The sequence below is a fragment of the Capsicum annuum genome, chromosome 3 (genome assembly GCF_002878395.1).
Source record: "Capsicum annuum cultivar UCD-10X-F1 chromosome 3, UCD10Xv1.1, whole genome shotgun sequence".
Classification (NCBI taxonomy): domain Eukaryota; kingdom Viridiplantae; phylum Streptophyta; class Magnoliopsida; order Solanales; family Solanaceae; genus Capsicum; species Capsicum annuum.
In genome coordinates, this window is record NC_061113.1 from 114,047,985 (window position 1) to 114,072,317 (window position 24,333).

Here is a 24,333-nt window from a genome sequence, read left to right on the forward strand (position 1 = left end):
GGAAAGACTTGAGAAGGTTATGCACAAATTGTTGGACGACCAACAACTTGCTTTCATCAATGGAAGACAGATTATAGATTCTTATTCTTATGGCAAATGAGTGTGTGGATTCAAGACCAAGGAGTAGTGAGACGAAGTATCCTATTCAAGCTGGATATACGGAAGGCCTATGATCACCGTAATTGGAATTTTCTATTGAAAATCCTGACTAAGAGGGGCTTTGGTTCCAGATGGATCAGGTGAATAAAATTCTGCATTTGTTATGTGAAGCTCTCTATCCTCATCAATGGCTCTCCCATATTTTTTTTTCAATTACAAAAGAGGTTTAAGATAGGGGTTTCCTATTTATCATTGCTATGGAGGGCCTGAGTGACATGTTAAAAACTGCTCAAGAAAATATGTGAATTAAGAGGTTTAAAAAGTCAAACCGAGTGGGGCAGACATGGAGATACACATCTCGGTGTGTTGATGATACATTGGTCTCTTGCGATGTTGGCAGGGAGCAACTAAAGATACTTAGGTTGATCTTTGTCCCCTTTGAAGCAATCTCAGATTTACGCATAATTTTTTTTCTTTTTTTGAGAAGGTAACATTTTTTGTATAACTATTTGCTGCATAAAAACTGCAGTCTTTCATACTTATAATGGAATAAAGGAAGATTTACTAAGCTATAACCTACTTACAGAGATCCTATAACATCAACAAAAGATTCTGCATCTTCCATGTATTCATGTTTACACCAAAAATGGAAAAGGGCCAGACACTTCATCTTCAGTTTCTGCGTAGAGCTATAATTGTCTTCAGAACACCTTTGATTTCTCTCTTTCCAAACTGTTCACCAGATGCAAACAGGGACAATCTTCCATCTTTCTTTATGTTCTGAGTGAGTGCTATATTTGTTCCAGCATTCCAACACTTCAACTGTATCTCTAGGCATAACTCACATGATTCCTTTTAAATTAAGGAAAATCCTCTAGAGCTGTACAGTTAACTGCAACTTGCAGTGTAAAAAAAGATGGTTGATTATCTCTGATTCTTCTCCGCACATATAACATTTAGAGCATAGGTGGAAGTCCCTTTTCTTAAGTACTTCATGAGTCTTCATGAGTCAGAATCGCTTTCCTAGGCATGAGCCAAGAGAAACAAGCCACTCTGTGAGGAATTTTAACTTTCCAAATTAGTTTCCAAGGCCAACAACTATTCTGGTTGTTAGGATAATTAAATTCCCTGGAAGCTGACCTAATTGAAAATCTCCCTTGTTTATCCACTTGCCATGTAAGAGTGTCTTCCCGAGAGGAGGGACCCTTGAAAAAGGTTGAGGGTGTCATAGAATTCTGCCAAGTTATCTATCTCCCAATCATTAAGTTGCCTTCTGAAGTTCAGGTTCCAGCTATGCGCATCCCAGACTTCTCCTAATGTGGCATCTTCTTGTTGGTTTAGATTGAAGATAAAAGGGGGAAAAGTTGTTTTAGTGGACGTTGGTCCAGAAAGATGTTTTCAAGCCGTTACCCACTTGATGACCACACTGACTCATGAATTTCGCCCCCAGATTTCTGATTAACCTCTATAAACTTACTCTGTAAGGTGTAGTGACTGCCTTGGTGGTCCATTCCCCATCCATATCATACTTTTAAGTGATTGCCTTTTTCCAGAGAGATTATTCATTTGAGGCGAACCTCCATAACCATTTCATCAAAAGACAATGATTCTGAGCTGTCAGGTTCTTGATTCCCATATCACCAATTTTCTTACTGATTATCACCGACTTTCATTTGACCAAATGTATATTGTTGGTATCACAGTTGCCTTGCCAAAGGAAGTTCCTTCCAAGAGCATCTATTCTGTCCACCATATTTGTTGGAACACGAAAATAGACATCATATAAGTTGGTAATGCTGACCCAACGATAAGTATTGACCCTTCCAGTTAACCAACTTTTTCTCATACTTCTCTAGCCCTTTCATATATCTTTGGAATTGCCTTTGGCACCAAGAGGCATTCCAAGGTATATAGTTGGAAGCTCGCCTGTCCTGCCTCCCAAAATGTTAGCCAAGTTGTGAATGTCAGGAAACCTCATTAATGGGATATAAGAAGCTCTTGTTCCAGTTAATGTGAAGCCCAAATATAACCTCAAGAAGAATGAAAATCACTCTAAAAAATCTTATTTGACCTCTGTCAGCTCCGCAGAAAACTAATGTATCATTAGCGTATGTAAATGAGTGACTTCAAGGTTATTGGCAGCCCTTGAGTCTACTCTAAAACCTGTTATCCAGCTGTTTGATTGAATAGTTTTCATCATATCGTTTAAACTCTCCATGGCAATGATGAACAAAAAAGGGGATAGTGGATCCCTTTGTCTTAGTCCTCTTTGAGAAGAAAAGAATCTAGCAGGTGAGCCGTTGACTAGGATTGATAACTTGATGGTGTTGATGTAGTATTGGATCCAGCTGGCCCATTTTTCTCCAAAACCCATTGTCATTAAAGTTCTGAGTAGGAAATTCTAGTTTAGGTGGTCAAAAACCATTTGTATATCTAGCTAAGGATACCAGGTTCTTTGTCTTACATTCTTGAATCAACACATTCATTGGCTATAAGAATGACATCCATGATTTGTCTCCCCTTTATAAAGGCCATTTGTTTATCATCCCCCAACTTGTGCATCACTTTTTTGAGTCTCTCAGTCAACAACTTTGAGATTATTTTGTAAATACTGCTTATAAGACTAATAGGCCTGAAATCTTTCAATTCTTTGGCTCCCATCTTCTTGGGAATCATCAAGGCTATGTACAACATTGAGGTTTCTCTTAAATATGCCTCATTCATGGAAGTTTTGAATAGTGGCGATGACTTCAGTGTTCACTACATCCCAACAATCTTTGAAAAAGGTCATTGAGAAACCATCTGGGCTAGGTGCTTTGTCCGCGACACAACACTGGCCCATAGTTCTTGTGCTTCAAACGAACTCTGCAGCATCAAATTATCTTCTGAAGAGATAGTAGAGATAGTAGGACAAATTCTCATGTTATAGTGGGGTCTCCAGTTTTCTGTCTCTGAATAAAGGTTCAGATAAAAAGAGATGATCTCCTTTTTTATATCAGCAGGAACCTTATGAGTTCACCATCAATTTCTAACAAGTCAATATTGTTGAATTTTCTGTGTGCGTTAGCTGTTTTATGAAAGAACTTGGTGTTGTTGGCACTTTGTTTCAACCATAATGCTATTGATCTCTGTCTCCAAGCTATCTCCATTTTTGCTATCTCCTCAAAGCCCATGGTTAAGGCGATTTTGTTTCTTATTTCTTCCTATGTTAAATTCATGACATCTTGGATTTTTTCAAGTTTTGATAATTGACTTAGCGTGTTAAACTTCTGCATCTCTAAGTTTCCTTGTAATGTTTTGCTCCACTCTCTAAGTTTGGCTTTCAAAGCTTTCAACTTGTTAGCCAAACCGAAGTCAGGTCTGCCAACACAATTGAAAGAGTCCCACCAATCCTCAACTCTTTCTTTAAACCCTTCCATTTGCAACCACCAATTTTCGAATTTGAAATATGATTTGGATGGTTCCCGATTGCTGCACTGTAGTAATAGAAGTGTGTGGTCAAAGGTCACTCTATCAGGAATTAATTGTTTGATATTCCTGAATCTTTCATCCCTCTCATCAGAGATCAAAAATCTATCCAACCTTGCAGCAACATCGTGTCTGTCACTTTTTTTCCAAGTAAATTTCCCACCTGTTAGTTGCAACTCTAGCAAGCCCATATCTTGAATGAAATCAGAAAAATCGGTCATTGATTTGTTGATTCTATTGCTATTTTTCTTTTCTGAGGGGAATCTAATTGTGTTGAAATCTCCACATAATACCCATGGACCTGAGAATTGACCTCTGGCAGCTCCAACTTCTACTTCCTCTCTAGTTTTTCTATCATTAGGTGCATATACTCCTGTTAAGTGCCAAGTGAGATCCTGCATCTTGCCTATGAATTTACATGTGATGGAGTGACAACCTTATTGACCAGACTACTGCACTCTCCATCCCAAATTCTTTTATCCCACATTAGAAGAATTCCTCCTCTGGTACCACTGGCCTCCAATTGGATGTGATCAACCCATCTGTTGGCCCAAAGGTCTCTAACTAAACCACTGATATCTCCTTCAACTTTGGTTTTCGGGAAATAGTGTTCTCTCGATAATTCTCCTCTTCTTTCACCATTCAATCCTCTAACATTCCATGAAATTAACTTTCATTGATCAATATTGATGTGGTATCCCCCTACTCCTGGTGCCATAGCTTTTTGAATTAATGGCCAAAATCAAGACATTTCAGTTCCTTAGCACCTTTTACCTTTGGCGTGAGCTCCAACATCTTGTTGTTCTTCGCTATGATTGCTTTTTTTGATCAATCTTCATGAGTAAATGCTGAGCCTCCTCCTCAAAGCCCTGAAAATCAATTCCAAATTGCTTGCCAATTTTGATGATGTTTTGGTGAATCCAGATTAGAATGTCAAAATCTGGATCCTGCTCAGGTTCTTCAGTATGGATGCTAATGGGGACAACATCTTCAACAAGTGTTTCTCTAACAATGGAGAGTTCCATGTCATCCGGGGCTAGTGGTTCAGAAAGAGTAGATTTGTTTCGAAGGTGTCTTCTTTGTCGTACTTGAATTCACAACCTTCTTCGTTGCCTTTTTGTGTGACTGGAGATGAATTTCCTTTCGCCATGGATGGAGTAGTGGAGTGAGCTTCTCCCTGCTATGTAATGTTTGAGAGGCAGTTTATTGAGAGATAGCGTTTACTTCTTCTAAAAATGGATCAGAACTGGGCTTTAAAAAGTGGATTGCAGGTGTATTTTCCATCATAAGTTGTTGTGATAGGAAATCTGGGCCTAAAGGCTTAGAAGCTGGTGGCCTTTTAGTTGGGGAGGCCTTCACATGTGTCCAGTCACGTGTTTGACTATTAGGGTTTATTTGAAAAATACCCACGTGCCCTGTCAGGATGCTATCCTCTCGAGCCCCACCCTCTGTAGAGCTAGAACCCATTATTAATCGATGGTCCGAAGTTCTTTCCCTGCTTCCTTCACAGGGAGAGAATCTGGCCGTTAATTCACACCAGATTTGGATCGAGAAATTGATCCCTTTATGTTCAATGTTGATAGTCTTCGGAATTGTGTCTGCGTTTCCTCTCACCAGAATTCTTCCCCATTTGAGGTGATTCCTTAGTTGGGTCTCCTCCTCCGTTCTTATCCATCCTCTACAGTAATCTCCTACTTCTTTGAATACATTTGGTGACCCTAAATGCAAAGGGAGTCCGACCAATCTAATCCAGACTTGTTCAATTGCTGCAGAGCAAGGGGTTGATTCCACTGTTGGCGACCACCATTGTAGTCGGAGTCTGTGGAGTTTCCAACTCCAGTTGCCTCTCAAGATGTATTTAGCAGTTGTTTTTGATGGTAACTCGAAGAGAAATTGATTCTTCCCCATCCTATAAATGTTCGCTTCGTGGACGCATTTCCATGTGCTGCTGACCCAGTGCCTACAATCTGATAGGGTAGGGGTATCTGCTACTCCTCCAAGGAGGCTGTCAACGACGCTTCTCGAAAAAAGCTCATTTTGTGAAGAGCTGACCCCTTCAGAGATACAGATGATTCCACCTCTTTCCTGTACTGTGGCTTTTTCCATCTTCTCTTGTAGTCCATTTGTTTCTTCTGGCGGTTTCTGAGTAGAACAGTCCTACCTCTCTCTTTCTAGAGAGTATTGTAAAAGGCTTTACAGCTGTGCCATTAATGAACTTTGCAATTTTGTAAGCTATTCCTACCGCCCTGTATTAAATGTAAGTTCAGGAATAATAATGACAGATCTTCTTTTGTTTTACATGCTTACAATACTTATATAACGTCCAAGTCTGTTGAAATTTCTTTAGCAAAAGAACTCAGAGGAGTATTCTTGATGCTTCTATCTTCGTACAGAATTCCCTTTCACTTTGGAAGCTTCCTTCAGTGCAAAGCATAGCCATTCCATTGTCTTCTGACTGTAAGAGACTCTTTTTCTGGTGATATTATACGATTTGAAACCAACGGAAAAATAAGTCACATCATCTTCCATCTTGACTTGACTGTGATTTCCGGCCAAAAGTTTCCGGATGATACACTCTAGGTTGACTTCTGTTGTTGAAAAGGTTTACCTTGAAAAGAAAAATGAGTTTACGCATAAACTATAACAACAACAACAACAAACCCAGTGTATTCCCACAAAGTAGGGTCTGGGGAGGGTAAAATGTACTCAGTCCATACCGCTACCTCCGAAGAAGTAGAGAGGCTGTTTCCGATGCATAAACTATAACAAAAGCTTCTTATATCGGATAAATAAGTTAACCAATTTACCTTCCTTGGCTGAGATCCTTGGTCGGAGAACTGGGGAATTGCAACATTCTACTAGAGAATGCTCTTTAGGGCTTCAAAACCATATCCATAGGAATATGGAATGATGGGGTGGTGGATAAGTGTGAAAGAAGGCTAATGAATTGGAAGAGACAATATCTATCATTAGGGGGGAGATAACATTATCAATAGCGTACATAATGTCATGCCTGCATACACAACGTCCTTTTTTCCATCCCTAAGAGTGTTGTTGAGAGGCTGGATGCCTTAATATGGAACTTCCTTTGGCAAGGCAGTAGTAACACAAAGAAGATTCATCTGGTCAAATGGGAGGCTTTAAGGAGTAAAAAGGCAGGGGTCTTGGGAGTAAGGAGTCAAAAACCCAGAATCAAAGCATCATGCTGAAATGGCTTTGGAGATTTGCTTCCGATGAACAATCCTTTTAATCCTTCTGGAAAAAGTTGATAAGTTTGTAGTGTGAAATGGAAAGCAACTTGACAACCTAACCTAAAACAAATACTTACGGAATTAGTTTGTGGAGAGCTATTGGAAATCAATGGCCAAGAATCATACGAAATTACAGTCTATAAAGGCAGTAATTGAAATGGAGATATTCTTTGGGAAGATAATTGGATAAGACAAGGTACCTTGCAACTCTTATTTCATCATATATTTACATCCTCAACTAGTAGCAAAATGCTACAGTAGCAGAGGTATCAGGAGTGAAATTTGAGTTTTACAAGACTTCTAAATGACTGGGAGATTGAGAGATTGGCAGATTCTACAAGACCTTGGAGCAATTAAAAGGACCATCTGATGCTGAAGACTGTCTAATCTGGTAGAATCACAATGAAGGAATTTTTTTTTTAAAAGGAGGCATTTAAGGATTTTAGTATTTTCAGCAATTTAGATTGACTAACCTGGAAATTGATATGGAAAGTAAAGATCCCTCATGAAGTGTCATGTTTTTGTCCGGCTACTAGCTAAGAAGACAATTCTGAGGGTGCATTTGTTTTTTTAAGGTTAAGACGTCTGAATCTGAATGGATGTCTGAATGATTAAGATGTTGTTTCTAGATCTGAATACTGGATGATTAAGATTAGTTTTTTTAACATCTAAATATACATAATTTATTTATTTGTAATAAATATGCAATTTAAAATTAAAAAAATAATAAAATATTATATTATATCATACAACCACTTCCAGTTTCATCCCGAAATTATCAATTCAATTAGTGTCTCTTGACGGAGTAGTATGAAACTCTACAAGTAGGATATTTCCGATAGACCCCCGGTTCATAAGACTGAGAAGTTAAAATAATAATACATATTATAACGGCAACAAAGGATGTGCTAATAGGACTGTACAAAGTAGCAAAAGAACAAATTAAAGTGTTCCACTTCTAATCTTAAATGAATTCTAATGTTTGTTATTTCATTCATTTACATGTTCTATCCTACACGATGAGCAAAACAACAATATACATCTATGCGCATTCTTGCAAAAATTAAAGTGAAGCAAAACAAACTACATGCCCATCTTTTCCACCTTTATTTTATATGTGATGAATTAAGAAGATTAAACATGATTTCAATTGAAGATCCAATTATATCTTCTTGAGTAGAGCATGGATATTGAGCAGCAAATAATGCATGCTTAAATTGATAATAAAAATATTTATAAATAGTTTTGGTGAATCATACCTGAAAGAGAAGGAAAATAATGTGAAGCAGAAGAGAAAGAGAGAGAGAAACGCGAAGATAGAGAGAGCGCAATGTGAAGAGAGGGTGGGAGAACAACATATTTAGAAAAAAATAATAAAGTTTGAGATTTGTGAGGAAATAAATTGTGTTTAAAAAGAGTCTGAATGTCATTCGGACTCTCTTCCATGTCTGATTGATTCAGAGGTTTTAAGATATTTTAAGAGGCTTTTAAAAAAAAAAAACAAATGCACTAAATGGACTGAAGTCTGTACTATTCAGATTCAGACCTCCATTAAAGGCAAACAAATAGGGCCTGACTCAGGAAAACCTCATGAAAAAGGGTTTCAATTTATGTCCATGGTGCTTTTTTTGTGGAGAAGAAGCAGCGATAGTCAATCACAACATACACTGCAGGATTACTAGTCAGTTATGGAGAATATTCATCAATATGAAATGTCTCACTTGGATTATGACAGGCAGAATTGTAGAAGTTCTGGAGATTTGGAATAGCTATGGTAGCCTCTCAGTCATAGATGGAGAATTATACCTGCTTGCATTGGGTGGAGAATGTGGAGAGAAAGGAACCTTAGATGTTTTAAGGATAAGTGCAAATTTACTCCGAAAATGAAGATGGACTGTCTTGTTTTATTTTATTTTTGGTGTAAACAGGTGTATATGGAAGATCTAGAATCATTTATGGACACCTTAGGATCAATATAGGTTTTTGCTATAGGATTGAAGATCTTCTTGATACTCCTCTGTAATTATGGAGATATGTAACTTGTTGTGGCAGGTCTGTTTTGTGGATATATATGCAAGTAACCTTGTCAAAAATAAACAAATCCGACGGTACTTTTTATTTATCACAAATCATTTGTTATCGCACTGTACTCCTTTTGGAAAATCACTCTTAGCATTAGTATGTGTACCCAGACCACGTAAGGACAATCCATCTTGATGATGAATTTCACAATAACAAGACATCAAAATGATTGTTCAGTTGTTCTCGATCTACATCCTACCTAATTCGGTGTTCCGTTTCTTCTTAGACAGAAGGTTTTTACTCTTGTATTGCGGGGTTTCACCTTCATTTAGTTATGTTAGGTCTTTATTCAACTCTATCTTGGGGAATAAGTTCCACTTTAGTTGGTGTGAGATGAGTGGATTCTGAGATGGGAGGTTTTGTTGGTGTGGAACCTACTGTTTTGGTGAGAAGGATTGTAATCCTATAGCTGAGTGTTTTTAGTGCCCCTTTTAATGCCTTCTCTTTTGATGGTGAATGTCGAAAATCCTCTCCCTGAATCTCCTTTAATAGTCATTCCAAAGGATTTGCTTGGCTGTCTTACATGTCCAGAAAAATAAAGTAAAACAGTATGGCAAGGAAGTGAAGTTAAGAATAAGTTCCATTTGGTGGATTGGGAGGAATTACTTGTAATCAAGAGAGGAGGTGGATTGAGCATGAGGAATCTGAACATCCAAAACAAAAGCCTGGTGATGAAGTGGTTATGGAAGTTTGCATCCCCAGAAGAAAGCTCTATGGAAGGAGGTGATTGCAAAATGGATGACAGAGGTAGCCATACAATTGCAGTGTATGGAGATCCATCAGGAACTTATGGCAACAAGTCTCCAGCAGATCAAGTTGCGAAGTAGGAAACGAAAAGAAGGTGGCTTTATGGAAGGATATATGGTGTGGCCAAGAGCCTCTGAGGCAAGCCTTCCGGAACTATACAGTTTGTGTTAAACTCAAGACGCCTCTGACAGAGTTATGGACAGTTCAAGGTTGGAACCTACATTTTAGGAGAAATCTTAATGATTGGGAGATGACCAGTATAGCTGAGCTCCAAGAGACAATTCCTCAGATTATCAGTTTAACAGAAGTAAGGGGCATCTTGATATGGAAGGTAGATAGCGAAGGAGTTTTCACTGTTAGATCTGTCTACAAAGATTTGACAACAGCAATGCCACGATAGATAGGATGGCCATGGAGAATGACCTGGAAGACCACAGTGCCCTATAAAGTGAACTACTTTACTTGGCTCCTTGCAAAGGAAGTAGTTCTCACTCATGAGAATCTACAACAACAACAACAACAAACCCAACCCAGTATATTCCCACTTACTGGGGTCTGGGGAGGGTAGAACATACGCAGTACATACCACTACCTCCGAAGAAGTAGAGAGACTGTTTCCGATAGACCCCCGGCTCAAGACAAAGGACCATAGTCAAAAGTCGCAAGCATACAACATGATAAAAATAACAGTGATAAGCTCATTTTTTAGGTCTATCACCCACTGACCACAATACTTATATTGATCTAGGGTAAATCCTAATCCATTAAAATTTTATGAGCTTTTCTTTGATAAGCTCATTCACATTCCAAGCATACTGCTATGCTATTATCAAAACAGTTATACTTGCCAAAAGCTTCAAAAGAAAACGAAGAACAACCCCATCCACCTTGAGTCTGCCGACAAAAAAGAACATGGATCGAACATAAAAAGAAAAAAAATAATACAGAATGGTAAGGATATAGCAACTACGATGTAATTCATACCTTTTTACGTCGGACGCGTGTTTCATGGTCCGGCTTACCCTTATACCCTTTAGACGCCATGATATCTCAAGAGGAATTTCTATCTATGCTCTAGGTGTTATCTATATGAAGAACAGGTGGAGACCATAACCATCTTTTTTTTGTATTGTAAATGGCCAGACCAGTTGTAGCAAATGTTCATCCATAAGAGGAAGATCAAATGGGTGAAACCTAGAAGGATCAAAGAAGTACTAAGAAGCTGGAATAGGGGTGGTAATGCAATGAGGAAGGTGGAGAGATGGAGGATGGTCCCAGCTTGCATTTGGTGGACAATATGGAAGGAGAGGAATCAAAGATGTTTTGAAGGCAAGAAAAGCAATATATGCAAGATAAGGACTGTATGTTTAGGCCTTTATTATTTTTGGTGTAAACAAATAGTTTTAAGCCGGAGAGAAGATGTTTTTAATGTTGTTGACTGGATGTAACTAGAAATGCTATGATTTTTAAAGTATTAAATTTGTAAAGGGGGACTACACTTTTATGTAGTATGCGTGTAGATATATAGAAGTAAAGTTTACCATTGTCAAAAGAAACGTCCACAAGGAGTGAGAAACAAAAACTTGATTACAGGATTCGATGGTTAGGTCGATTAATTTAGTAGAGCAACACCTAAAAAATTTTATTCCTGCACTTTACCCTTTCTTTCAATATTGTGAATTCCCAGAGTACTAAATACCCTCGTTTATACTGTTATCCAACAACTTTCTTCCTTTCTTTAGCCACTTCTGCGGGAAAGCTTGCTCTGTGGGGAAGCATTAACAATGCCATCATTCTTGTGAGGGCCGGCTTTGGGTCATTTTCTTCTTATATGGTCTTGGATTGTTTTCACTTCATTTGCTGGCTTTGGGGTTGAGTTATGCCCAAAGTCTATTGAGGTTCAGTTAGGGCCAAAGTCCATTTTCTTAAGATAGGCGATAACTACAAAAAGGATTGGTATATGGAGAGTAATGGGAACATCAATTTAGCCCAATAACAGGTAGTAATAAGAGCTTGAGGACATTTGTTGGGTTTAAATTTTTATTGAATGGACATATTTCATGAGAAGTTATTTAGTGCGTTACGACTTTGTCTTTTTTTTTTTTTTTTGGTTAAAAGGTAATTGTATTATTCAGCAATAAAGGGAGTGCTGGAAACCGTCAAAAATTACAAGAGCAAGTAATCATAATTACAGAGAGCCTAAAAAGTCTACTAGCTGTTCTACTTCATCTATACCCTCTTCCTTACAGCAAAAATACAAATTGGTAATGCAGTTTTCTTTAACTTTCTGCATTGAGTTGGTAATATTCTCAAAACATCTGTTGTTTCTTTCTTTCCAAATGGACCACCATATGCATGAAGGGACTATTCTCCACCATTTTTTCTGAGTCTTGCTTCCCCCTCTCCTCGTCCAACAGCTTAAGAGATCTGCGGTATGCTCTGGCATCGCCCATGGTCCTTGGATAAGGTTGAGGAACAGGTTCCACACCTGGACAGTGACTCTACAGTGGAGGAACAAATGGTTGTTTCCTCCTTTTCATTACAGAAAAAATACCTAGAGGCAATCTGGAAACCCTTCCTTTCAGCTTCTCTTGAGTCAGATAAGCTCTACACACCAACCATGTGAAACACTTCACCTTGGTTGGGATATTACACTTCCAGACTTGTTTCCAAGGTTCGGAAATGCTCCCAGGTTGTACCATAAGGTCTCTTTGTAGATTCTTCCAAGCGTGTTACGACTTTGTTTCAAGTATGGATAAATTATTATTTTTTCAACTAAAGTATGCAGATGAGAGGTGAAAGAATGATACATGTCTGCGTGAGATACCAGACTTCAACAATCATGCGGGCCTTAACAATAGTATGAAAGCAAAGGATTCCTTCCCAACCTCCAATATTTGTTGGTCTTAACAATAAAACTCATGTGAGCCTTTGATTTTTGGAAATCATGTGTCCTTTTCTTCCCTTTTAGTTCTTGTTACATGCTTAGGTATGTGGTGGTACCTGAGATTTTTAATGTGAATTGAATTATGAGAATTCTTGTAAAATTCATTTGGGAGTTGGGCATTAGAGATAATGCTTTAGCTAGAGTTTCTTTCTTGATGCATATCCATTTGCAGTGGACTTATTTCTGCTTGTCCTGACTTATTCCTGTTCGTCCTCTTGCTAACCTGTAGCGAATCCCACGGTGCAAACACCATTAATATTGAAGGCCAAGAACTAAGAAAAGAAATCAAGAGATAAAAGTTTAGTTTTCATTCAACGTTGCCTACAATTTTCTTTGCTAATGAAATATAAAGACAACTAACTCACTAAAGGAGTCTATTAGCAAAGACAACTAACTCACTAAAGGAGTCTATTAGCAATTCTCGAACCTAAGGGACTAACAATACTATTGCTGAAGTTTGCAAATGAACTGAAGATGTCTACACCATATTTTAACTCATGTAGCTTTCGAACAAAAGTAGCCACCATGTTTTTGCCCAAATCATCCTTGACAACTGGGTTAGTAAACTCAATGAGCTTAGAAGGTGCAACATGTGTTTCCAACTTCTCTAATGTAAAGGACTCCATGGGTGAAGCAATACTACTAGCACCTTCGTATAGGACAAGGCTGTCCTTGTCAGTAACAAATACCAAAATCACGTAGAAACTTTGAACATTGAACCTGCTTATCAAAGACTTCTCTGCAGGTTCATCAATTCAAGGACGACATAAATGTCGTGTACATATGGGTGAAATGACATTTTCTCCCGTCTCCTTCTTTTTGAGCTTGACCCTAGGTACAACTTCTTTTAGATTCACTACACTATCATTGAATCTATTGTAAGCAATTACCAAATACTGTTAACTATCGTTCAATCCTTCTCGCAAGGCTTGCTTAGTCGCACTATATAATTTACTCTGTAGCTTAGATAACTTGGGGTCAGCTAACACAAATTTCTCATACTTGAGTCCACTTTGAGCTTTCATGCGAACACCGTTAATCAATTTTATTATTGTAGCAGAAAATCCAACTTTATCTCCATAAAATTTATCAAGCACCAGGTCTTTATTGCAATTAGAAAATGCAAGGGATGTATTTTGTAACTCCGAAAATTCAGCATCCAGTATTTCCATGGAGACTAGAGAATCATTTTCATCCTTACAAGGACATTTATCAATCCCATGGCCTCCACTATTTTCTGAAGCTTGTGAATCTTCAAATTCAATTTCAATTGGTGTTTCTCCATCCAACACTAACTGCTTTTCATTTGGCATTTCAGCACTGCCCATGTGAAGAATTTTGTCGAACACCTGATCTTCCTTCGATTGTCTTTCCTTCGCATCTTCATCATTAACTTCCTTCCGCACATCATCACCCTGAACAACTGATTTTGGATCTATTTGGTCTAGAATTGTTGATTCACCAACATGTTGGGTGAAAAATGGCATCACAAGACTTGCATTGTAAGTTGTGATCTGATTCGGATAAATTTTCTGCAGTTCATTTCTCTGAGAACCTTTGACAAACAGTTGGTCCTCTAATGAGTTTCCTTCCTTACCTTCAACTGCTACTACAAACTAGTGCATAAATCCTCTCCCATTCACGGAGAGCGGCAAGGGAAATAGAGACACCTCCTCTATTTCCAAAATCTTCTTCGACCTCAAGCGACTCATTCTCCACACGATTTTTCCATATTGCTTATCCGTCACATAGATTTCCTCCCTCTGAGAAATTTTATCGAACACATGAACCTCAACCTCGATTTCTCCCTTTCCTTCCACGACCAAATGTTGATCCTCTTTCAGTATTTCCTGTTGGTCGGCCATTCACCGTTGCTAACTTGTTGTCAGCCTGATATGAGTAAGGATGTGAATACCCATGCCAATATTGATAACCACCTGAATTTGGTGAACCATAAAAACGGAAATTACTCATAGCTGCGGTAGCCAAGACTTGCGGTGGATAGTAACCCCAGTTAAACATGGTTGTGACTTGAGGCCGAGAATCGTCGGCTCTGATACCATTTGTAGCTGTCAAGAATGGACCTTGGGCATAACTCAATCCCAAAAGCTAGCTCATGACGGGAGGATTGCCCAAGTCCATATAAGGAGACCAATTACTCATCCCTTTTCCGATGTGGGATACTTAACACTCCCCCGCACGCCCAGGACTCGTTAACTGGAGCGTGGACAATATAATATGGGGGCCCAACATCGGTGAACAAACATTTGGGATGGGCCCGACTCTGATACCTTGTCAAGAATGGACCTTGGGCATAACTCAACCCCAAAAGTTAGCTCATGAGGGGAGGATTGCCTAAGTCCATATAAGGAGACCAATTACCCATTCCTTTTCTGATATGGGATACTTAACATTAGCGAATCCCACGGTGGAAACACCATTAAATATTGAAAGCCAAGAAGTAAGAAAAGAAATTAAGAGATAGAAGTTTAGTTTTTAATTCAACATGACATACAATTTCCTTTGCTATGAAATATATAGACCACTAACTCACTAAAGGAGTCTATTAGCAATTTTCGAACCTAAGAGACTATTGTGCAAATAATTAGTACTTCTAACAACCTCAAAACGTGACATAACCACACTGACAGTATATATTCATCTCATGCTGTATAAATCCAAGAACTAGGCATTTTGTTGGCCAATGATAAATCTGGAAATTGAGTAGAGTTTGGAACTAGTAAGAGGAATCAAAGTGCTTTGAACTCACTTTGTTTTGAGGAAACCACATAACAACAATATTTAGGTATACTCCACTTTTCGTATAGATCAAGTTTCAGGATTCATTAGATAAACACTAGTTAATTCAAATTCCCACATTCTATTTGGATCGAGTCTTGAAGTTCATAAGATAAAAACCAGTTGGTCTTCATATCATCAAATCAACTTGCACACTGTGCCATGGATTAGATAACATTGTTACCTCCATCATTACGGATTGGGTGACAATGTCTCCAGTACTTGCATTGAGATGATTGATTTGCTTATTTTCTTTTCCTTTTTGCTCGTGTGGTTCTTATATCCCAGTCCAATGTTTTTGTGTTGTTTCTGGGTGGGAGGGAAGGGGTGGTTGGTGAGCTGGGGTAGTTGGGTAGGAGAAAGGAGATGGGCAGGCTGGTCTCTAGGAAGATATGTTTTGTCTCTGAGTAGATGGGAATTCTAGGGTTTGCATTTGCTAGTTACTTGTGATGGTTTTTTTTTTTTTTTAAAATAAGATATGGTTAGTTACTTGGGTTTGTCTATGGGAAAATGGGGATGCTAGGGTTTGCATTTGCTAGTTATGTGGTATGTTTTTTTTTAATAAGATGACGTTAATTAAAAGGCGACGCCATTGTCACTTCCCCGCCTCACCTCGCCATGTCGCTTTTCTCGCAAAGGCGACGCCTTTTGATTTTCGCAACACCATGACCTGAAGAGGCGACCAGGCCTCGCCTCGCCATTCGCCATTGGCGACGTGGCGAGCGCCTTTTACAACACAGTTGACCAGGTACTTTGTCATGAAATTTTGTTTCAAAATTTAGTCATAAAGACAAATACTTCTCACAAGTCTAACAAAGACAAAAAGAAAAATTAACCAATGGCCATGTATGAGTTAGCACTTAGCTTTTGTGCTTGTTATACTGTTATCAGTTTTAAGTCGGGGGTCTATCGGAAACAACCTCTCTACTTCACCTGAGGTAGTGGTATGGTCTGCGTACACTCTACCCTTCTCATACCCCACTATGTGGGAATAAATTGGGTATGTCGTTGTTGTTGATGACGTTAGTTGCTTGTTATGGTTTAATGAACTAAGATCATATCTTTTTTTGTAGGCTCTTCTCTTCATTTTTCTTTAACTATTAGATTTGTCACCCTTGACCAATTTTCTTTGCTTTGCCAATGAGGACTATAGAATCATTGTTAAGTTTGGATGAAGTAGGAGAAGCAGACTGTAGTTTCTTCACCATCAAATTCTAGTTGGAGTGAGGTTACTAATAATAGGAAATAGCTCGACTTGTAATAGTGGTTTTCTGTCCCTAATGGACCACTGAAAAGAGTTAAAGAAAAAGTTATATCTTCTGTAGCATTTGAAGCAAAAGATAGTTCTGTAACACTCTTTGATTACATGAATGCCTAAAATGCTTTTATAAATACTATGGTCGCAGATGCGGGCCACTCAAAAGCTGACGAGTTGCAGCAACAACAGATTTCGCTTGAAGATTCTTCTGCAGATGCAAATGCTGGGCTCGGGAAAAATCTTCTGAATGAGGATGATATGAAGGCTTCATATGGATTAGATACCCCAGTGAGTTGAATGTCCTTAACTGATTGGCTTCCAATATATTGATTAACTCAATCTCATATGGTTGTTGGTGGAGTGAAAGATGGATATTTGATTTTAGTTGATGACCTGTTTATTCCCAACTTTCTGTGTTTTTAATGTCCCTTCAAATTATTTGTTATTAGTTATTCACAGTAACATATCTTAAGGTCTATTATTCTCCATGTGGTTGTCTAATATATTAATTGGCTGCTACTCAAGTTTGACTAAGCAGCTTGAGTAAAATTTGAAGTTCTGGAAGTGGTGTGTTTAGAATCAGCAGGCAAAGATAGTTTAGTTCTGAATGGTCTATCATTTATGAGGGGATATTTCGTGGTGCAAAGGTCATTGTTAGAAGCCGAATGTATAATTTAGGTGGTTCAGTGTTCCCTAACAGATAAGCTTCTTTCCTCAGGGTGGATGAGGGTGGATGAGGGAATGAAAGAGGAATTTGATTTAGGATTTCAAGTACAGAGTTCAAGTGGTTGATAGGAAGTTGAAGATTCTGATCTTATTGATAATCAATAAGGATTGATAAAATGAAGTATGTCTGATACGATTCAAAGTACGGAAACGAAAATGACACGAAAACAAAGGAAAACACGATACGAAAGCACAAAATAAGAAAACAAAGAAATGGAACGATAAAGTAAAAGATAGATAGATTGATGTAAATTGATAAACGAGAGGACAACCAAAGGGTATATTAAACCCTAAGACCTTCTTATCAATCACCAACAACACCAACCTCTTATGAGGACACAAATGAGAACGGATTCCCGAGCACCCACGTTTCTCACGAATCAATGAAACTTCCAACAATTTTTCATAAAATCACTCTCAAGTGTATTCAAAACATCATCATTCATTAACTATCCCTAAAATGAAGAGGGTCATAGCTATTGTTGATCTAAAAGGCCTTTATTACAACTTGGACCCAAAAGTGACCCTAAATGCAACTTGGGACCAAAAGTGACCCAAGAGCCAAAACAATTGCAAATGGGCGCCTATACTCTCTCGATGCCCAAGCTATCATCCAGATGCGGTGTTGCTCAACAATGACATCATCAAGTATAGCTTCTCCCGCTCTCCACGCTATCATCCACACATGATGTTGTTCTCATGGGAGCTTAAAAAGGGTACTCCAAACATGTCCTGGAATCCTCTAGGAGGTCATGGCTTGGTCTCTCTTGTGTTTGCCTCGAATTATGTGCTCAAAAGTGTTGATGCCAATGTGGATTGTATTATCCACCCCCTCTTGAAGAGGATTCGACCTCGAATCCAAATTTTTTTGATGATGTGCCATCACACTTCTCAAGTTTGGAATCCTTTGATAAGAACTTCGTGTGACCTTCACGCATATATTCATGAGGCACTCTTCTTGTCTTCTCCTTTGGAGGTGATGATTCAGGATCCTATACAGGAGGAGAAATGATACTAGGCAAAATGTTAGTATCATGGTTAGTGAGTAGCAAAGGCCCAATGTTGGAAGTGTAATCGTTTGATTGGACTTGGATTGGTTGAACAATGTCTTGTGGAGCTTGGCTCGTCTTTGTTTGGGTTGAGGGGACATGTTCTTGAGGTCTTGGAACACCACTATGGTGAATGATCCACGGGGTAGTGATTATGAAAGTGTTTTGTTCGTTTGGGGTGTTTTGTTAGTAAGACATGTCAAATTTTCCCTCTTCCCTTTCAAGTGTGACCATTCCTCCCTCCAATCCTTCAAATCTTGTCGCAAACCCATGAGAGCTTCCATTAAGGTATTAAAGGTTTCTCCACCCATAACTTATTAGCACAATTGAGAAAAGAGAGGAAACATGACTCATTTAAAAATAAAGGTAAGGACTTTGAATTCAAGAGTCAAAATAAGAAAGGAACAAATCAAAATGACAAAACAAATAAAGAAATTTAACGCAAAAGACTTGAATTCAAGAGTTAAACTAAGAAACAAAAGATAAAAGAAGGAAAAGACACAGGAAATTAAGCCACAAAAGGACGAATCATGAACTAATTAAACAACTAAGTAGATTACGGTTTAGTTGTGAATTAGTATCAAGAATCAAAGAGATGAAAGGAGGAATTAAGAGTGAAATTAATGGTTTGAACCTGATTTAATGAAGTTTTTGAAGTGTTGAGATTTGTTTTAGAACTTGGATTGGTTTTGAAGAAGTGTTGAAATGAGTTTGGGGTGCGATTAGGGGCTGTTTTGAGTTGGAACACGCTGAAGCGGATGTGGGGCAGATCGGGCGCACATAGGGGGCACCACCAATGCAAGAGCTATTGTTTTGGGCTAAAGCAGGTCAGGCGCAGCTCTAATGCAGATGGGCCAAAGTCAGCTTGTACAAGGCCAAAAATGCCCTCTTGTGGTCCCCCTTTGCTTCTCTCTCTTGGAATATTCTCTTGGATCTTCAAAAAGGTACTTGTACAAACACTTTTGTACACCTTTTTCTACACTTTTGAAGATCAAACAACCACTTTTTGAAGACTACTTTCCTTGAAGATTTGAATTTCTCCAAGAACACTCAAGAACACAAGAACTTCAAAATTCTCTAACTTTTAAACTGTTGATCGGAATGCGATGAAATTTTGAAACTAAGCTCTTTTCAACCTCCTAATCACATTCCACACGTCATTATACTCAAATTCCTCACCAAAAATTTCAGATTTCAAAATCCACTTTCAATTTCTTCAAGTTCAAGCTTTCAACAATGGTAGAATCTTCAATATAGCTCCGATGGAGCTCAAATTCGATATTTTGACTCTACTAGTGTTAGGGAACAAGAATCTAACAGTAAAAACACAAGAAAAGAACAAAATCAAAGACTCAAATTTTTTAGTTATTTTAAATTTTTCAACACAACGAGACCCAAGATTGACTTCGTGGGAACGAAGTCAAGCTCGGTTCTGATACCAAATGATACGATTCCATGTACGGAAACGAAAACGACATGAAAACAAAGGAAAACACTAGATACGAAAGTACAAAATAAGAAAACGAAGAAATGGAACAATAAAGTAAAAGATAGATAGATTGACATAAGTCGATAACGAGAGGACAACCAAAGAGTATATTAAACCCTAAGACCTTCCTATCAATCACCGACAACACCAAACTCTTACGAGGACACAAATGGGAACGGATTCCCGAGCACCCACGTTTCTCACGAATCAATGAAACTCCCAACAAGTGTCCATAAAAACACTCTCAAGTGTATTTAAAATATCAGCATTCGTTAACTATCCCTAAAATGAAGAGGGTCCTAGCTATTTATAACCTAAAAGGCCTTTATTACAACTTGGGCCCAAAAGTGACTCTAAATGCCAAAATAATGCAAATGGGCGCCCATACTCTCTCGAAGCCTAAGCTATCATCCATATGCGGTGTTACTCAACGCTCCCTTCGATGACATTATCAAGTATAGCTTCTCCCGCGCTCTAAGTTATAATCCACAGATGATGTTGTTCTCGTGGGAGCTTAAAAAGGGTACTCCAAACATGTCTTGGAATCCTCGAGGTGGTCATGGCTTGGTCTCCCTTGTGTTGGCCTCGAATTATGTGCTCAAAATTGTTGATGCCAATTTGGATTGTATCAATGTCTCAGATTTTATGCTAATGAGTTTATATTAATGAGCACCGACTCAATTGATCTTTATTTAAATTACATTGATGCATCCATTTCTCTGTCTTGTTTATTTTTAATTTTTTACGTTTTTTCTTATTTCCGTAGATCAATTTAGTTGCCTATTAGTGACTTGTAAAAGATTCTTAGATGCAGGGAGGAGTCACTGGCTCTGTTGCTGAAGCATCCCCTAGGCCAAGGGATACAGATCTATCTCCTGGGCAACCTTTGCAATCCAGTCAGTCATCTGGAAGTCTTGGGGTTATTGGTCGAAGGAGTGTTGTTGACCTTGGAGCAATTGGTGATAACCTGAGTGCGTCCACTGCAAATTATGGAGGAATGCATGACCAATTATACAACTTGCAAATGCTTGAATCTGCCTTTTACAAACTTCCTCAACCCAAAGATTCTGAACGTGCAAAGAGCTATACACCGGTAAGCTTCAATAGTTCATCCACTGTGATACTTGAAAAATAAATTAATATGAACTTATCTTTTGCTGTTGCTACAGAGGCACCCTGCAGTTACCCCTCCAAGCTATCCCCAAGTACAGGCTCCCATTGTCAATAATCCTGCCTTCTGGGAAAGACTTGGAGCTGATAACTATGGCACTGACACTCTGTTCTTTGCATTTTATTACCAACAGGTGTAACTGTAATTGCCCTTGGTTTTGATGTCCTTTTATAATCTTAGAGATCATATTTATCTTGTTCTTTTATTATCCTCTGCAGAACACTTATCAGCAGTATTTGGCTGCTAAGGAGTTGAAGAAACAATCTTGGAGGTATCACAGAAAGTATAACACATGGTTTCAGCGGCATGAGGAGCCAACTGTTGCCACTGATGATTTCGAACAAGGAACATATGTCTACTTTGATTTCCACATTGCTAATGATGAACAACATGGATGGTATGCTACTATATAATACTTTCTTCGATTTGTTTACTATATTCCAAAACGCTTCTGTTTTGATATTCAAATGATTTGATTTTTGTGGGAAATTAAAATAACAGGACCATGCGACTGCCTATATTTGGTTTGATTGTTTTGACGGATGTAAGATGTGTTAAACTATCCCTTGGATTTACTTAAGGAAAAGAAATGAAGGGAAGGAAGCTTAAATTAAATGAACCTGCAGTTTTTTGCTCGTTTGATTCTTGAAAGGGAGTAGATAGATTGAAACAAAATGAACTTAGGAGGCTTTCAGGCATGGATACATTTTCCCAAGCCTGACGCTTAGTTCCCTGCCCAATAGTTGATCTTCATTTTCTTCTTCTACACATTTTTCCCATATATTTGGGTCCTCCCTCTTCTTAGTGGCAAGCAATCGAGATGATCTTTTAACCAGGAAACTTTTATAAGTATCTGGTGTTTGGTTCTTGCATCTTTGATGCATTCTTTTCTTTTACTTTGGGTACATCATTCTAAAACAAGGCTGTATCTGTTGTATAATAAGATCATTTTTTTGGAACTTCCACTGTAAAAACGTTCCCGATTCATGGAGCTTTATTATGGCTTATAGATTTTCCTCTTTGGTTAACCATTATTCTTTTCTGCTCCTCGTTACTCGCATCCATCAACTCTTCTAGAAATAATTCTCTCTTTAAGCCTTCTTAGAATAAGAGTAGGAAATGATGTATATATTGTCCTACATTGAAAATGATTGTAATGTAGTGTCTATAAACAGGGCTCAGTTTATTAACGTAGTCGATGCATTTTAATAATGTTTTCCGAGTCTATTTCTCACATGGTATCATAGCTGATTTGCATCATCCATCCTCCGGCGAGTGTTGTGCAAAAACCAACTCTGCCATCAGATTCAGCCTGCTCTGGCGACCAAACTCTACTCAAGTTTCCTGGCAGCAGACACCTCACGTGCCGGCAGACACTAGGGTTCCAGTAAATGTGTGAGTTCACGCGCCGGTGTTAGATATCCCAGCTAACTTTGGATAATTTTTCTTATCCAGTGGTGCTTGCAATCTGATTCCGAGAGGACCTGTCTAGGCTCCACCACATTCCGATGATTCGTTACAGATTCTGGTGACTGTTCTGGATAGATCTGTGTTTTCTGATGTGTTTTCAAGCCGGGTTCTTCTTCTACAGTAGTCATCTAGTGACTACGACCACATCTGTATTTTTCTATAATTTCCGATCACCTTCTTTTTTGGCGAGTTTTCGCAATTTTAGTCTCTGCTTTTTGGTTCTTTTTTACTTGCTATGTGATTTCGACCTAAGCCCATCCAACTTTTAGTAGTTCTAACAGCCAGATTTATAGATCTGGTCGTATTTCTTGATTTTTCTGTTTTGTTGTCAGATTCAGACCAGTTAGTCAGATTTCAGCTAACTTTCAAGACAAATTTCAACTCCTTCGTTTGCACTTTTCAGCAGCCTTCTTCATTTTAGTTTGTGGTTATTGTTTTTCGGGTTTGATGGTTTTGGCTCCAAAAGTATGGGAGTTGAAAATTCAAATCTTACAATTGATTAAGAACGCTTAATAAGGGTAAAAAAATCGAATATCCCAATCTATGGAGAGTCGATGAGGTCATTTGGAAAGATCTCGAGCCAAGTGTAGTTATTGTAATAGGTTTGGACGCTCTCATTAAGTATGCTCATGTTGTTCAGACCAACACTACGTAATGAACTTGTATATTAGTCTGAAGGGAAATATAATGAGTTCATATTGAGCAAGTAAGCAGATGTCTCTACAAGGTTCTCGCTCATGTTGTTCAGACCAACACTACGTAATGAACTTGTATATTAGTCTGAAGGGGAATATAATGAGTTCATATTGAGCAAGTAAGCAGATGTCTCTACAAGGTTCTCAGTTGCTCAGTCTGATACTTCTGCTGCTCGTTTTTCTTAGTCTAATACCCTGGATCGTGTGTTGTGGACTGCAACACTTCTGATCATATTTCTAGTGATATATCAATTGTGTCAATATTGTTTATTCATAGTCTGTTCCTGCTGTTACTCTAGACGATGGGATCCAAACAAACGCAAAAGAAGTTGGACATCTGGCATTCTAAACTCTATTTTATATGTCCCTAATCATTCTTTTAATCGTGTGTCTGTTAGTCATTTGACTCGTTTCCTAGATTGTGTCGTAGATTGACCGCAGTCATTTCTTTAGTCATGCGACTGGTAGGGGTGCTCATGGTTTGGCTTCGAGGTAAAACCAAAGCCAAATCAATTTAGCCAGTTTTAAAATTATTAGAATCAAACTAAACCCAGTATAATTCATATCCATTTGTTTGGTTGTGGTCGGTTTGGTTCAATTTTAAAGAAACATAATTATATTTCTCTTTTATTTTTTTCCTACAATTAGAATAGTATTTTATTTATCCTTTTCCAACTTATATTATGTTATTAACTTTCTATGTGGTGGCTATCATATCTTGTATCATGGAGAAATGTTGCTTTAATCAAGTGAATAAAATTTTGGTAAGTAGTAAAAAAAAAATATTTATAGGTAAATATCAGAGTTGTTTAATAGACTAAATGAGTTTTGTTTCATGACTTTCCTTTAATAAATGAGCTTAAGGTGTAAAGTTCATTACCCTATTTGGAGAGAAATAAAATTTTCAAGAGAAGTGTGTGAAAGATTTAAAATTATTTGGAGAGAAATAAAATTTTCAAGAGAAGTGTGTGAAAGATTTAAAATTATTTGTAATATATTGTACATGTATAATTATATAATTTGTGAATATTATTTATCGGTTTTTTAAAACTTTTATTCAAACCAAACTAAGTAAAAAATGA

The 24,333-nt window shown here is 38.0% G+C and overlaps 1 protein-coding gene across 5 annotated transcripts in view; it reads left to right on the forward strand.

The window, feature by feature from the left end:
- The window catches only part of LOC107853072 (general negative regulator of transcription subunit 3), a 76,135-nt gene that overhangs the window by 48,402 nt on the left and 3,400 nt on the right, over nt 1-24,333 (forward strand). For 4 of the 5 annotated variants that reach the window (XM_047408240.1, XM_016698086.2, XM_047408241.1 and 1 more), the window contains 4 exons: nt 16,800-16,939; nt 20,724-21,008; nt 21,085-21,219; nt 21,305-21,483. In XM_047408240.1, coding sequence (XP_047264196.1) covers nt 16,800-16,939; nt 20,724-21,008; nt 21,085-21,219; nt 21,305-21,483 — 739 coding nt within the window. The remainder of the gene's footprint in view (nt 1-16,799; nt 16,940-20,723; nt 21,009-21,084; nt 21,220-21,304; nt 21,484-24,333) is intronic. The other variant, XM_047408242.1, reaches the window with a different exon arrangement.